The sequence below is a fragment of the Pseudorasbora parva genome, chromosome 12 (genome assembly GCF_024679245.1).
Source record: "Pseudorasbora parva isolate DD20220531a chromosome 12, ASM2467924v1, whole genome shotgun sequence".
NCBI lineage: Eukaryota > Metazoa > Chordata > Actinopteri > Cypriniformes > Gobionidae > Pseudorasbora > Pseudorasbora parva.
In genome coordinates this window covers 37,754,107-37,769,531 of record NC_090183.1, presented here as the reverse complement: position 1 = coordinate 37,769,531, position 15,425 = coordinate 37,754,107, and the positions used below count along the sequence as shown (strand labels likewise).

At 36.7% G+C, this 15,425-nt stretch overlaps 2 protein-coding genes and 1 long non-coding RNA gene across 4 annotated transcripts; 1 reads left to right on the top strand and 2 right to left on the bottom strand.

Moving 5' to 3' along the window:
* Positions 1-3,474: 3,474 nt before the first annotated feature.
* arl6ip5a (ADP-ribosylation factor-like 6 interacting protein 5a) lies at positions 3,475-8,195 on the bottom strand. 2 transcript variants are annotated; one of them, XM_067458511.1, is made up of 3 exons: positions 7,934-8,195; positions 6,657-6,874; positions 3,475-4,613 (listed from the first exon to the last, which is right to left on the bottom strand). In XM_067458511.1, exons 1-3 carry the CDS (start codon positions 8,110-8,112, stop codon positions 4,426-4,428), a joined length of 585 nt encoding a protein of 194 aa, XP_067314612.1. In that variant the 5' UTR covers positions 8,113-8,195; the 3' UTR covers positions 3,475-4,425. The 2 variants fall into 2 exon arrangements, with proteins under 2 accessions (XP_067314612.1, XP_067314613.1); XM_067458512.1 differs by having other exon boundaries at positions 8,002-8,191.
* An 884-nt stretch (positions 8,196-9,079) lies between these two features.
* On the top strand, positions 9,080-14,155 carry trnt1 (tRNA nucleotidyl transferase, CCA-adding, 1). Its single transcript, XM_067460180.1, has 8 exons — positions 9,080-9,184; positions 9,430-9,576; positions 9,874-10,067; positions 10,235-10,373; positions 10,486-10,612; positions 10,746-10,939; positions 12,171-12,424; positions 13,233-14,155. Exons 2-8 carry the CDS (start codon positions 9,438-9,440, stop codon positions 13,479-13,481), a joined length of 1,296 nt encoding a protein of 431 aa, XP_067316281.1. The 5' UTR covers positions 9,080-9,184; positions 9,430-9,437; the 3' UTR covers positions 13,482-14,155.
* On the bottom strand, positions 10,822-12,290 carry LOC137094487 (uncharacterized). Its single transcript, XR_010908662.1, has 3 exons — positions 12,154-12,290; positions 11,055-11,255; positions 10,822-10,947 (listed from the first exon to the last, which is right to left on the bottom strand). It is a non-coding gene; the product is annotated as an uncharacterized lncRNA (long non-coding RNA).
* Positions 14,156-15,425: the final 1,270 nt, after the last annotated feature.

The following is a 15,425-nucleotide window of genomic DNA, read 5'->3' as shown; positions in this document are numbered from 1 at the left end:
CATTGAAGGTCACTATCCTAGAGAGCAGCGCTGATGGACAAACAGTAGGCTACCGCTAATAATGCTGGGAAAATAAGAACTCTTTCTCAGTGCAAGTAGAAAAACTTGGACCTAGTTAAAATAAACCACTTAAGATATGAAAATCCTTAGCTGTAATTATAAATCAATTATCATCACTAAGGGATTTATTTCCTTTTTTGTTGGAGGTTTGTTGGAAGCACCTGTTGATCCCTATCTCTGCGGTTCCTGCAAAAAGCATCCAACCCCAATCCTTGGTTCAAATATATAAAACAACACAAAGAATTGGGCCTGTCTCTAGTCTAGTGGCCAGTCGAAGAATTGCAATCTCTTCCATATTGGCTTCAAGAGATACTGGAGGAGGTTGCCGTTGGGCGTAAAGCAGCACTGTTTTATCATATTGGCTATATTTGAGTGTGTTGAAAGTCATTATGCTACTCTGTGTTCACTTAGCAGCTGCTATAAGACACTTGTTGCACACTGCAGTAAGTTAGATCAGTATTAGGCATGGTAAAACATGGTACTCGCGGTAAATTAAGAAAACAGGATTTAAACAATACTGTGTTGAGCTAAACATCAATGATTTGTTTTCTAATGTTTCCAAACAGTTTCTCACCTGTCCAATAAAACCCATAATATATTAAACTGTCTATGGTGTTTCCATGGTTTCTACAAAATAAAACGAGGGGTCATCGGAAATCAAGGGTAACATGATGTCTTAGATAGGTGACACACAAGACACTCTTGGTCAAAATAGTTTATTTCTGGACTTAAACATTTTTGCAAACATTTGGGATAATATAAGTACACAATGTAATAAAATACAGTCTTGTTCAAAATAATAGCAGTACAATGTGACTAACCAGAATAATCAAGGTTTTTCGTATATTTTTTATTGCTACGTGGCAAACAAGTTACCAGTAGGTTTAGTAGATTCTCAGAAAACAAATGAGACCCAGCATTCATGATATGCACGCTCTTAAGGCTGTGCAATTGGGCAATTAGTTGAATTAGTTGAAAGGGGTGTGTTCAAAAAAATAGCAGTGTGGCATTCAATCACTGAGGTCATCAATTTTGTGAAGAAACAGGTGTGAATCAGGTGGCCCCTATTTAAGGATGAAGCCAACACTTGTTGAACATGCATTTGAAAGCTGAGGAAAATGGGTCGTTCAAGACATTGTTCAGAAGAACAGCGTACTTTGATTAAAAAGTTGATTAGAGAGGGGAAAACCTATAAAGAGGTGCAAAAAATGATAGGCTGTTCAGCTAAAAGGATCTCCAATGCCTTAGAATGGAGAGCAAAACCAGAGAGACGTGGAAGAAAACGGAAGACAACCATCAAAATGGATAGAAGAATAACCAGAATGGCAAAGGCTCAGCCAATGATCACCTCCAGGATGATCAAAGACAGTCTGGAGTTACCTGTAAGTACTGTGACAGTTAGAAGACGTCTGTGTGAAGCTAATCTATTTTCAAGAATCCCCCGCAAAGTACCTCTGTTAAAAAAAAGGCATGTGCAGAAGAGGTTACAATTTGCCAAAGAACACATCAACTGGCCTAAAGAGAAATGGAGGAACATTTTGTGGACTGATGAGAGTAAAATTGTTCTTTTTGGGTCCAAGGGCCACAGGCAGTTTGTGAGACGACCCCCAAACTCTGAATTCAAGCCACAGTACACAGTGAAGACAGTGAAGCATGGAGGTGCAAGCATCATGATATGGGCATGTTTCTCCTACTATGGTGTTGGGCCTATTTATCGCATACCAGGGATCATGGATCAGTTTGCATATGTTAAAATAATTGAAGAGGTCATGTTGCCCTATGCTGAAGAGGACATGCCCTTGAAACGGTTGTTTCAACAAGACAATGACCCAAAACACACTAGTAAACGGGCAAAGTCTTGGTTCCAAACCAACAAAATTAATGTTATGGAGTGGCCAGCACAATCTCCAGACCTTAATCCAATTGAGAACTTGTGGGGTGATATCAAAAATGCTGTTTCTGAAGCAAAACCAAGAAATGTGAATGAATTGTGGAATGTTGTTAAAGAATCATGGAGTGGAATAACAGCTGAGAGGTGCCACAAGTTGGTTGACTCCATGCCACACAGATGTCAAGCAGTTTTAAAAAACTGTGGTCATACAACTAAATATTAGTTTAATGATTCACAGGATTGCTAAATCCCAGAAAAAAAAAAATGTTTGTACAAAATAGTTTTGAGTTTGTACAGTCAAAGGTAGACACTGCTATTTTTTTGAACACACCCCTTTCAACTAATTGCCCAATTGCACAGCCTTAAGAGCGTGCATATCATGAATGCTGGGTCTCATTTGTTTTCTGACAATCTACTGAACCTACTGGTAACTTGTTTGCCACATAGCAATAAAAAATATACTAAAAACCTTGATTATTCTGGTTAGTCACATTGTACTGCTATTATTTTGAACAAGACTGTATATAACAGTGACCTAGGGTCCTGTGAACGTAAAATCTTGCATATTGTGCCTTTTAAGAGGTTTGTTCTAGTTGCCTGTAAAATAAAATCCTGGTGGACCTTATCCCTAAAAAATATCCCCAACAATATTTAAAGCAAATTCAGTTTTTGTGTGCTCAACAATGTACATTTATTAATTTACCAATTCGATATTTCTTCTTGGCTATCTGCTCGACATTTGAAAGAGTTCAGTAAAGAGCTCAGATTTGGGGCTGTTTTTAAATGGAAACACATGAAAGTGAAGTTGCTGGTTCAGCAGGAGCCCAGCATGATTTACTGCAGGTAAGTTTGCATAATGTCGTGAGCCGCTCTGAAACGCCCTGTAATCTAAAGAGAGACGAACAAAATGACAGTGGGTTATCCAGATGTGGGGATAAGCTTCCTTTAAAGTCATAGTTCTTGTCAAGATTTTACATTTTAAAGACTCCTCACCAGTCTTTAGCACTTAGCAGTACCGTAAGTCCACAAGTTCAGTCATTCTGTGAGTTTGTAATGAAAGTCAGCTGTTGAAGTGTTCTAGATTACTATGCTCAGTGTCTTTAAAATGTTCACATTTAAAGTAAATCCTTTTGTAAAACACCAATAAAGTCATGTACACTCGATGGAGATAAAGACTTCAGTCATATCAGTATCCTAATAAAAGCTGGTTTATTTAACATGGTCCAGGTTGCATGAGGCCAACATGTTGAGATCACATGACCGACTACTACTGGCTCACCACTGTTTCCAAACACTTTTGATTTTGTAACACAATGATAATGGATGATTGTGAAAAGTGAATTTCAAAACCTAGCACAACATAAACAGTACAATTGCTGATTGCACCTTTAACCACAGCCATTTCCAAATGTTGGGGAAGTTTTAGTCATTTTTAAATCGATTGGACAAAATGGTTTGCCAAATAGACCATTCTAGGATGGCACAAGTTTAGGAAGCAAGTTATTAGGAGAAGATCCACCATGTTCTTTTTGTCTCTGAGAAAACCTTTTTATTCAGTTAACACTTAGGAAGGACATTCTGTTAAACTAAATATGGTTTTATCATTTAGATGATGACCTGGTAGTTAACACATTTTTAATTAAAATAGAAGCTGGCATGACATTAAAACAAACAAAGCAAACCACAACAATTAATTTAACTTAATGTTTTATCAGACAAATTGTGACTTTATTAACACTTTTTGCATAGATTTAGGAGTAAACATCATACCATTTACTATGACATATTCAACCTAATTTTACCTTAACAACAAAACACTGAGCCATGAAAGGCTGAGCATTAAACTAATTTACCAAAAGCAAGGGATGATCTTAGGCATAATGCAAAAAGTGTCTAATCCCCCTTTACTATGGTAAAATCATTGTAATGCAGGACTTAAATAGCTAATAGCTTTTACAACAGGCTGCAAAAGAAATACATCACTGTTCAATAAACTTCACATCAACAACAAACAGAAGTGATTCAACAAAGTAGTATAGCTCATTATAGGAAGTTTTCAGTTGCCATTACTTTTACTTTTCCAGACCATGCAATCGTTCATTCATAGAATTCGTTATCACCATCATCACACTGCAGGATAATTTGAGATGTTAGATCTTAAAATCCCGAAGACATCTTGTAATACTTTACATTTTCTTAATGTAAGAATAGATGTATTTTGAAAGAAAAGAATACTAACACTTTCAATAAGCACATATGACATGTTACCCAACAAGTCAGAGAGAAAAAAGAGATTTTGAATAGCATCCTCTTATTTGACCTAAGATGTAAACAGAACCATTATAACATTTTTTTTCCCAATAAAATTTGTAAATCCCTTTGTATAACCATTTTTATTCCTTAAACACTGATTTCACAAATTGTGCAAGCTCAAAGCAGTTCCTTCATGCATTGGTGAGAACCTCTGAAAGGCACTATCTACGGAGTTCATCCTTTAGTTTGCTCTCCAGAATGTCTTGAATTTTACTGAAGTTCTCTTCTTGTTGACCCAGAGCTTCAAGTATGATCCCCATGGGTGATTTCTTGAGTCCAGCGCTCTCCATCTTATTCTCCAGTTTGTTTTTCATGTTCCGTAGGCGAAGCGATGCATGTGCAAAGATCACTGAAATGAAAAATTACAAAGCACTTTACTTATGCTTAGCTGCGTGTCAAAGACTTTTAAATGACATGACTATATTTAAAGGCACAATATATACAATTTCTGGATTAAAATATCCAAAAACCACTAGCACATGGTGATATGTTTTGTAGACTTGTGTACTTGCATTATCCCAAATGTTCCAAGAATGTTTAAATCCAGAAAAATAAGCAATTTTAATCAGGACATGGACCGTGCCTGTGTTATCAATGACATCATACCCACGTTACCCTCGATTTCCTGTTGCAAAAACACCAAACACACTTGAATATCTTATGTATTTTATTAGACAGGTGAGCAACTGTTTGGATACGTTCATCGACAGAAAACGAACCATTGTTATATAGCTCAACACAGTTAGTCTTATTGTTTAAATTCTTGTCTTGTTTTATTTACCGCGAGTACCATGACGTACCATGCCTAATATCGCTCTAGCTTACTGCAGTGTGCAACAAGTGTCTCATAGTAGCCGGCATGTGAATGCACAGAGAAGCATTTTAACATAACTTTCATCACACTCAAATGTATTTAACATGATAAAACAGTGCTGTGTTACCCCAAAAACACATGACCGGAAGATGCTAGAGTCAGACAATTAGCTGAACATATACTTGTTTAATTAGTGAAACTCTTTAGTTAAAATCTTTATTTGAATATGGCAACGTTCTTCTTCTTATTATATTTTAATTATTTGAATATAGCAACATGAAACCTTCAACAAATTAGTTCTACCCAACATCAGCCACTCCCCCCCCCCCCATCAGCCAATTACTGTGGTCATTGTTAGGAAGCGTGATGACATCATCCATAGCAACGAGGTCAACCCCACCCTTACACTTTGCTTAAAGGGTTAGTTCACCCAAAACTTCAAATTCTGTAATTATTACTCACCCTTATGTCATTCGACATAAGAACTCAGTTCATCTTCGGAAGACAAATTCAAATATCTATGGTGAAATTTGATGGCTCAGAAAGGCCTCCATTGACATCTATAAAAGCCCATATTACTACAGTGGTTCTACAATAATTTTATGAAGCTACGAGAATAGTTTTTGTGCGCAATAAATAAATAAATAAATAAATAAATAAATAAATAACGACCTATATAGTGATGGGACGATTTCAAAAAACTGCTTCCTGAAGCCTCGGAGTTTAATGAATTAGTGTATCGATTCATGATTCAGATCGCATGTCAAACTGACAAACTGCTGAAATCATGTGACTGGCGATCCGAACCGCTGATTCATTAAGCTCCGAGGCTTTAGGAGGCTGTGTTTTGAAAATCGGCCATCACTATACAAGTCGTTATTTATTATTTGCGCAAAAAAAACATCCTTGTCGCTTCATAAAATTACTGTAGAACCACTGTAGTGAGATGGGCTTTGTAACAACGTCTTTAGTGCTTTGTATGGGTCTTGAGAAAGGAAATGACATTACTGTCAATGGAGGCCTTTCTGAGCAATCGGATTTCAACAAAAATATCTTAATTTGTTTTCCGAAGATGAACTGAGGTCTTGCCGGTCTGGAACAGCATGAGGGTGAGTAATAAAGGACAGAACTAACCCTTTAAGAATTCTCTCTATTCCTTAGTAAAAGTTGCTCTCAGCAGCTTTGTGAATAGGTTAAGAGAAAGCTCATAACTAAGAACTTTTACTGCCATGTAGGAGAACTCTTAGTGGTAAGATATGATCCAAGGTCATCTATAAATATGATTTCTGCCTGAGTCCCATCGGATTCCTTTCCACCAGATGTAGTGGTGAAGAAAACAACTCCCATGATTCAACAAAATCAAAGCGTCATCAAGCTACGACTTTATTTTGAATAAGTGACCACTATCTGTAAAAAACACATATTGTGCCTTTAATAAACTGCTATGTTGCGAATTTTTCTTTTCAAGACATGCAGTCTTACTGCATTCCATCTAATTTTCATAGAATGTCTTTTTTCTTCCTCTTTTCATTTTATCTAATAAGATCTATGATAAACAACATTTCTTAAGAAACTTACACAGAAGTGGCAGCTTGATTCCAAGCAGGAATACCATAACTCCACCGAAGAGTGACATGAGGAAGTAGCTCACAACCATCACCAGGAAAACAAACAAGGTAGGGTTCTCCTTCTTGAAACTTTTGATGATGGCCTTGTTCTCCCCTGCCCACACAGAGCCAATAAAGACAGAAGTGACCACTGCTGCACCTGTGAACATGCTCACAGGGTTCATCAACCTGTGGACAGAGGATTGAATGGTGACAGGATGATATTGTTGATGGCCAAAATCATGGTGATTATACTACAGTTCAGTTGTCTAATACATTTTTTTTTCTTCCAACTAATGCTTCGATGTCTTAAAAATAAGCATTACTCGTTCCCTTAGTTATCACAAAAACTCAATTTAATTTGTTCTAACGTTTAACCTTGTGATAATACAAACATAAGTCAATGGTGACACCTAATGGCTACAGAGTGTACACAAAATATTGCTGACAAAAGGAGACATTTTTCATGTTGGTCTCTAAATGAATAAAACAATTAATAAACTTGACAGTTAAATAAATTACGTTAAGGAAAATAGACATGCAATTTATGACTGTGAAATGAGTACATTGCTAAATACTGCCCTCGTGCTTTTTGCTCATGGTCATGTGATTACACTGATTACACCCTCAAATATTCAGTCTTAGCAACTAGCTATAATATTAGAGCCAAACCATAAGCTCCCAGACGTTACAGTGTATCTTACAAACACAGCTGTCCACATATCGACACAACTATGTGTGTCCAGTAACTATCCACCAACTATATTTAGAAAAAAATGACTTAACGTTCTAATTTGGACAGGGGGGAAAAGTTTATCGTATCTTATTTTTTCCGCACAAAATGAAATATCCTTCAAAAAAGTAAAAGAAGTAAAGGAGTGTACCAAGATATAATGATGGTCGAATGATAATTTCAAGGTAGGCCTATAGATTGCAGTTTTCATGTAACAGTTAGCATATTTTACAGTCTACTCCAAGATGGAACCAAAACAAAAACCAGACTAGCTTCCAATTTTAAAAATAATTTAACGTTGATTTGATCAGAAATTAGTTACAGTGCACTTAGAGCTGAATTTACAATTTTAAAAGTCGATATTAGCCTACTTCTCTCGCGATACTTTCTCTAATACGATTGTGTTTACGTGTTGAAGACTTGTTAAAAATTCTTCTTAAAATGTTGTTCACAGTTAAATCCCATATTGTAGCCTACATGCATGTTCAAATTAACCAACAAGAGTATAGACTTACCCTACAAACATGAATACAATGATTGCCACCACCAGATAGTTAGTTTGATAATACAGTAGATTGCTGACCACTCTGTTGTTCCATTTTGCCAAATCTCGCGTATCTGGTTTGGCGAAGCGCTCCGAGCCTGGATAGAAATCATCCCAGCCTCTCAAAGGGGCGATCTCCACTTTAGCCATTAAAAAAGACTAGCCGGATATACTGGCAGCTACTCACTGCTTATGCACTTCCTCACTCTCGCGATGCGTTTTGGCTTTAAATGGGCGGTTACTTCAATAGTAAACAAACCATCAAGTTTGAGCATTTAGGTCTTGATGCAATCAGACCACAGGTAATGATTTTTACTGTCTCCGCGAGATAGGGGTGTCCGCGCATACAATTTTGTTTGTTTGTTTTTTTGTTGCCTGATTGAATTAACTAGTAATTAACTGTTCAATTTGCGAAGGAACGATTTGAGTCTGATCTTTTAAATTAAACATTCGAACTGTTTCACTAAACAGAGATTCATCGGTCTGATTTCAAGCGATTCATTTGAACCATGAACCGTTTGTTTTGTCCGATTCGTAGAGTGTGCTCAAAATAAAAATTTGTGGTGTATTGATTTAAAGACTCTGTTCATAGTTTAGATGAACTAAAACCGTGCTTTTAAGGTTACCTACCTCCTGTAATATCCTGAAGGAAATATCTTTAGGATTCCTTTATAAGTATTCCTTTATATTATATATATATATATATATATATATATATATATATATATATATATATATATATATATATATATATATATATATATATATATTTTTTTTTTTTTTTTTTTTTAATATTCCATTGCATCTTGAAATTTTAGTGCCTTACTTCGTTTTATCTTAGTCTCTTAGTGCTATGTGATGTATTCCCTGTAATCTTTATATTCAATAATAATAATAATAAATTACATAAAGAAATTGTGGTGAACGTAGGACTTGACTGATAAACATTAATGAACGTTATTTTACTAAAACATCCAAACTTCCAAAGCGTTTTCTGCCAAGAGATGTAAATGGTATTTATATTACTAAATGCAGCATGTTGGGCGGGAGCTCGGGAAAAAGGAGAGCAAATAAACCCTTTTCATTGGTTGTTAGTGTCATTATGTACCAATCCCGGAAACGCTGTGCCCTGGTCACGCCCCCTTGCGAATTTCTGTCATGGCTGCTCACGGCGTGAGTTAAACTACCGCGGTGCTAAAATAACATCTGTTAATTTCCCGAGGTGACTATATATAAAGTATTTGATGCTAAGTTTGATACATGTATTCCTTATTTTAGTAATTACAATTAAAACCGCACAGTGTTTTATTGTCATTGGCAATTTCATGTTATGTGCTCATCACTTTGGGGACTAACCTGAAATAATCACTTGAAGTCATAAGCTTTTAATGAATGTAACATTTGTTCGTATTTACGATTCAGCATTTACTGTATGTAATTTACACACACTGACTTTGTTGTCTTTAGGTGCACCGATGTGGGCTAAATTATTTCTTAGCCCCAGGTTTATCAATCGAGTTCATCTCACGTGGAGTCTCAGATCATTAATCACAATGCAACTGAAAACTAAAGAGTTCGAGTCTTTATTTACCGACGGGCTGGTTGGCCTAGCTGGTAAGCTTTATCTTATGTCACCATGACCCTTATAATAACAAATGCAGTGTGGTACAATGATGATATCCCCACTTTACCATTACCTCACTTTGATATACAGTAACTAACAGTGAGAAGTTTGGACACACCTACTTATTCTATTCTAATAGTATTTTCACATTTTACAATAATAGTGAAGTCACCAAAACAATTTTTCCCCATGTTATAAGGTATTACTATTTTAATGCACAATGCTATTTACTTTGTTAGTTACCAAGGAGCATGTCCAAAAAGCATTGTATTTGTTATCATGTATAGAAATATTTGAAAAGAACCAGTTTGAGCTGAGGATTGCAGGAGGGGCGGTGCGGGACCTTCTGTCAGGAAACCGGCCTGAAGATGTAGATTTTGCCACCACAGCCACTCCAGACGAAATGAAGAGCATGTTCCAGACAGCAGGAGTCAGGATGATAAACAATAAAGGAGAGAAACATGGGACTATTACTGCCAGGGTAATGTGGAGAATTTCATATTGATGTTCCTTAAACATTTTTATTCCCATTTATTAAACTTCTGTAGTGGGTTTAGGTGATCTATTTTGGTCTGTATTTTGGAATTTTCCACATAATGTCAACATTATGACTACAAACTGAAACGCCCCACTTTATACATTGTATAGCTTCATAATGAGAACTTTGAAGTGACCACTTTGCGAGTGGATGTGCAGACCGATGGGCGGCACGCAGAGGTGGAGTTTACCACTGACTGGCAGAAGGATGCAGAGCGCAGAGATCTCACCATCAACTCCATGTTTCTTGGTAAAACAGGAGTACCTAAGAAGATATTTCACCTGAATGGACATCACAACTTAATGAATGAATTTCTCATTATTATGATTTGGAATCATTAACATTTATTTTGTTTATACAGGCCTGGATGGGACTCTGTATGATTATTTCCAAGGATATGAGGACCTCAAGAACAAGAAAGTAAGGTTTGTTGGCAGTGCCTCACTACGGATCCAAGAGGACTACCTTAGAATTTTGCGATATTTCAGGTAAATTTTTCGCTATTACAGTATCTTGACAGATAGTAGTTGAATGGTTGGAATAATATGAAGGTGAAAAAATTATGCTGGAGTTTGATTATGATGAATTTATCTTTAAATCTTCAGTCTGATTGCTCTGTAGATTCTATGGACGGGTGGCAGCTGAGCCTGGGCAACACGAACCTGAGACTCTGGAAGCAATAAGAGAGAATGCCAAAGGACTGGCTGTTATCTCAGGTGAGAGGATCTGGATGGAGCTGAAGAAGATGCTGGTTGGAAACCATGCTGGTCATCTGCTGGACCTTGTCTATGAGTTAGGCCTAGCCCAGTACACAGGTGAGAAACTAAGTAATAAAAAAGACATGTGTTAGGAGCTGTGGCTGAAAACTCAAAACGTTAATATCTGCAGTTTTTAATCAGTGAATGGTTCAATGACTCATAAAGACTTCACTTGTTTAATTACTCATGCTTCTAAGCCAAATTATATCCCGCTCCCCCTCTCTCTGGACGTGATCTTTCACTTAGAGCTTGTTAAGGGTGTGGTTGGACCATCTAGCTCCTCCCATTACATCCAGTGAGTGGGAGCTGGACATCAAGCTCCACCTATTGGCTCTGCAGTGATCAGCCTCTGTCTAGCACCTGAAGTTGAAATCTGGTGAAAAAAGTATTTATTTAATTTAAGGGGCGACCACCACCGCTGTTACATACTGGATGAATGAATTAATGATTCACTGACAAATACATTATTTAACAGTCAGAGATTGTAATGTCTTTTGTTGCACAATTATTTTACAAGTTTATTTTTTATTTTTTAAATAGCATACATTTTTTAATGAAAAATTATATCAGAGAGCATGTGATTTAAATAAGATTATACAGGGTGGCCACGGGTTCTTCTAATAAAGTGCCTTAATTATTAAAATGTCATAAATTCAGATTCGATGGGTCTTAATTATGGTCACATTACTGCTAAAATAACTAAAATAAATAATACTGCTAAAATAAAATTACTGCTACTGCTGTCTGACAGACAAAATCTCTGTTTACAATCACTGGACAGATTTGCAGTATGTAAAAGTTGATAAAACCCTGAAAATATTTCTTCAGAATATACTCAACCAAAAATCTCTGTGATGTGGTGCTTTTGTAGGGATTTTTTTGTATAGTATATTGTCTGCTGAAATGGAAAAAAAAAACTATATATGATAATACATTTCATTAATGACAGCGTTATTTTATTTGTTACATTAAGCACATTTCATTACATACAGCTCTGGAGACCACTTAACATTGAGAAATCACTGTTAAGTGGCAGAGCTGTACATGTATATAATGTATAAAATATAATGTGTAATTCCATCACAGGTTTGGTCTTGAATTGCATACAAATTGGTATTAAAAAGGCCTTAAAAAGTCTTACGTTTACCTTTCCTATATCTGTATACACCCTGTTATATATTTGATTATATTTTAATGTGTGTGTGTGTGTGTGTGTGACTGCTATTATATATACAAATATTAACTTTTTTTTTGCAAATATTCTGGCTTACTGTGTGTTTCCTTGCAGGTCTTCCAGCAGATGGCAATGTTGGAGAGATGAAGCAAGTCTGGCAGAGGGCTCACGGCATCTCTCCTAAACCCATGACTATACTGGCAGCTCTGTTCAGAAGCCAGGAGGATGTAGATAAACTGGATTTGCGGCTGAAGCTGTCCAGAGAAGAGAAAAACCTGGGTCTCTTCCTGGTCAAATACAGACGAGATCTCGTTAAGGGACAGGATCAACACGACAGCATGAAATCGTACACAGATTTCATAATTGATGTATGTACATATCATCCCTGTTCTCTCTGTTTACTACCATCAGTTGCTGTACATTGATTTAATTAATTTAGGGTGTGTTCACACCTAAAGACAAAGGGATATGTTCTTAACTTGATTGGTTGGTTTTTATGACGTATTGCTTATATTTAGAACTTACCAAACATGCAAAACAATGCCGTGTGCTGGACTAAATGTGCTTGTTGAATGTGCGTAGCCTACATATGATGGTATTTTGACCAGCTGAGAACTCATGAAGAGCTTATAAATTGTGTAGAGGAGTCAAAACAGTGGCAGGAATCCCTCCGTCACACACACACTGAAGATCTGCTGCCTGGAGATACGATTCTGATGCCTGTAGTACTGAAATATGATGCGTGACTATGAGAAAAACAGTTATGCGTGAGCATTCTGTCCCTTTTAGGGTCTTATCTTACTCTTTTAGTGCGGTTCATTTGAATATTTGTGAGTGCTGCCGTCTGAGTCTTAACGAGTTTAGCTGGTCAAAATACCATTATTTGTCGGCTACACACATACAACACATGCATTTATACCTGCACACAGCATTGTTTTGGATGTTTGTTAAGGTCTGTCTTAAAATAGGCAATACGTCATAAAAGCCGACCAATAAGTTTGTGAACGTATCCTTTTGCCTTTGAGTTCGGTATCTTTTGATTAGATGATAAAATGCCAATCCGAACACTAAGCAGAACAAGTAAATGTTTTTTTTTGTTTTGTGGAAAGTGCCATATTTTTTTTCCACATTATATAGTTTTTATTTTATCTATATATATTTCTTTTCCCATTGCAGTCTCGAGAGCCAGACTCCCAGAGTAAAGTTCTGGAGCTTCTGAAGTATCAGGGAGAAAAGAAACTTTTAGATGAGCTGAGAAGGTGGTCAATCCCCCGCTTCCCAGTGAATGGGCATGACCTACGCAAGTTGGGCATTACCTCGGGTAAAGAGATTGGCACCATCCTTCAGGAGCTTAGGGACATGTGGAAGAAGAGCCGCTATCAGATGAGCAAAGAGGAACTTCTGGCCACCCTAAGCAGATCCTGATGTCAGATAAGGGAACACTAGTATAAGAAGTGCTAATGTGTTTGCATGCAGGTTCTATAATGCCTTATGAGTCTGTACAGAAGGTGCACCTCCAGTGTCAACGAAAAGTGTGGAGGAACCATCAGGCCTGTATGGGGTACTTGTATAACACTTATTTTGTCCTGTGGCTTTGCAGATACAATGCTACCAAAAGCTGAGGAATATCTATGGCTGCTATCTTGGGAATTTGTAATGGCTATGTTTTCTGGATGCAGAAAATGTCTTTACTTGGAGTATCAAAGCGAGAATTGTGAGATTTAGAACTTCTTTCTGAAGTTGTTAATTATATCCTTTTATAAATGGTGATTTAGTTTAAAATTTCATTCATTCATTTATTAATATAATTGGTTCGAATAAGGATGCATCTAAACTGAATGACACAATGCAATTTGATTTCGAATTATTTAAAAAAAAAAAAATTTGTGGATTGCCCGTTCATACATGTTAAGTGGTGTAATTAGTGAAGCGCTATAATCATTATAGTAAAGGGAGTAATTTAGCTCTCCTGCTGCAGAGATTGTAGCCAAGGTTTTATTATGAGGAAAATGATATTCCTTTTGTCAACAGCCCATAGTTATTAGATGGTTAACCAACTCTCCAGGTGTTTACTTTGAAATAAAGTAGCACACATCACATATTAGAGTGTTGTGGTGTCTTGCTTTAAGTCCATGGATGGTTTGAGATTATGTAATGGTTTAATATATAAATACTCTATTGCCAAAAGTATTGGGACACCCCTCCAAATCATTCAATTCAGGTGTTCCAATCACTCTCAGGAGCTCTGTGATAGGTTGCCAGTGCCATTTGTGAAATTTCCTCATTACTAAATATTCTATGGTCAACTGTTAGCAGTATTATAACAAAGTGGAAGCAGTTTGGAACAACAGCAACTCCACCATGAAGTGGTATGCCATGTAAAATCACAATGCGGGGTCAGCGCATGCTGAGGTGCAGAAATCACCAACTTTTTGCAGTTAATAGCTACAGACATCCAGACTTCACGTGGCCTTCAGATTTGCTCAAGAACAGTGCATAGAGAGTTTTGTGAAATGGGTATCCATGGCCCAGCAGCTGCATCCAAGCTTTACATCACCAAGTGCAATGCAAGGTGTTCTCCGGAGTTACGAATTATGTTTATTTGTCTGGCAATCTGATGGATTTGTCTGGGTTTGACAGTTGCCAGGAGAACGGTACTTGCCTGCCTGCACTGTTTGTTGTGGAGGAACTTGACTTCATGACTTCAACTCGACAACTTTCAGGTTCCCATAAACACTCCTAAACCTTTGAGGAAAGCCTTCCCAAAAGAGTTGAATTTGTTACAGCAGTAAAGGGTGGGCCAACTCTATATTAAACCCACGGATTAAGAATGGGATGTCATTAAAGTTCATGTGCAGCTAAAGGCAGGCATCCCAAAACTTTTGGCAACACAGTGTACCTGTGTTGGGATCAATTTGACGCCTATTCGAATTTCAACTGCTTTAAAAAAAAAAAAAAAAAAAAAAATTAAAAGTAGAGGATAGTTTTCAGGTAGGATCATGAATGTGCATGTTACACCACATATGTGTTTTGAAAAGGCGTAGCAAATTTTGATACACCATTTGTGTCGGGGTCACATTGAAATGTAAGACTCAAAGTCTACTTCAAATTAGACATCTGAATCATCCAAGCTAGGAACAATTTACCTTTTTATCTAGTTGATTTTTGCAGTCAGAAAAACTGTCAGGATGTTTTGTTTGTTAGTTTTTTGGATCTTAATTACTGAAAAGAGAATCATGCATAACAAAAAGGATGAACAGAACCTATTTATTAATTAATGAATAATATGTACTATTTATATTTGCACCTCAGTAGGCTATGCTAGTTTATTAGAGGTTTTATGAAGATTTTGTGCTTTTTCATAGTGCC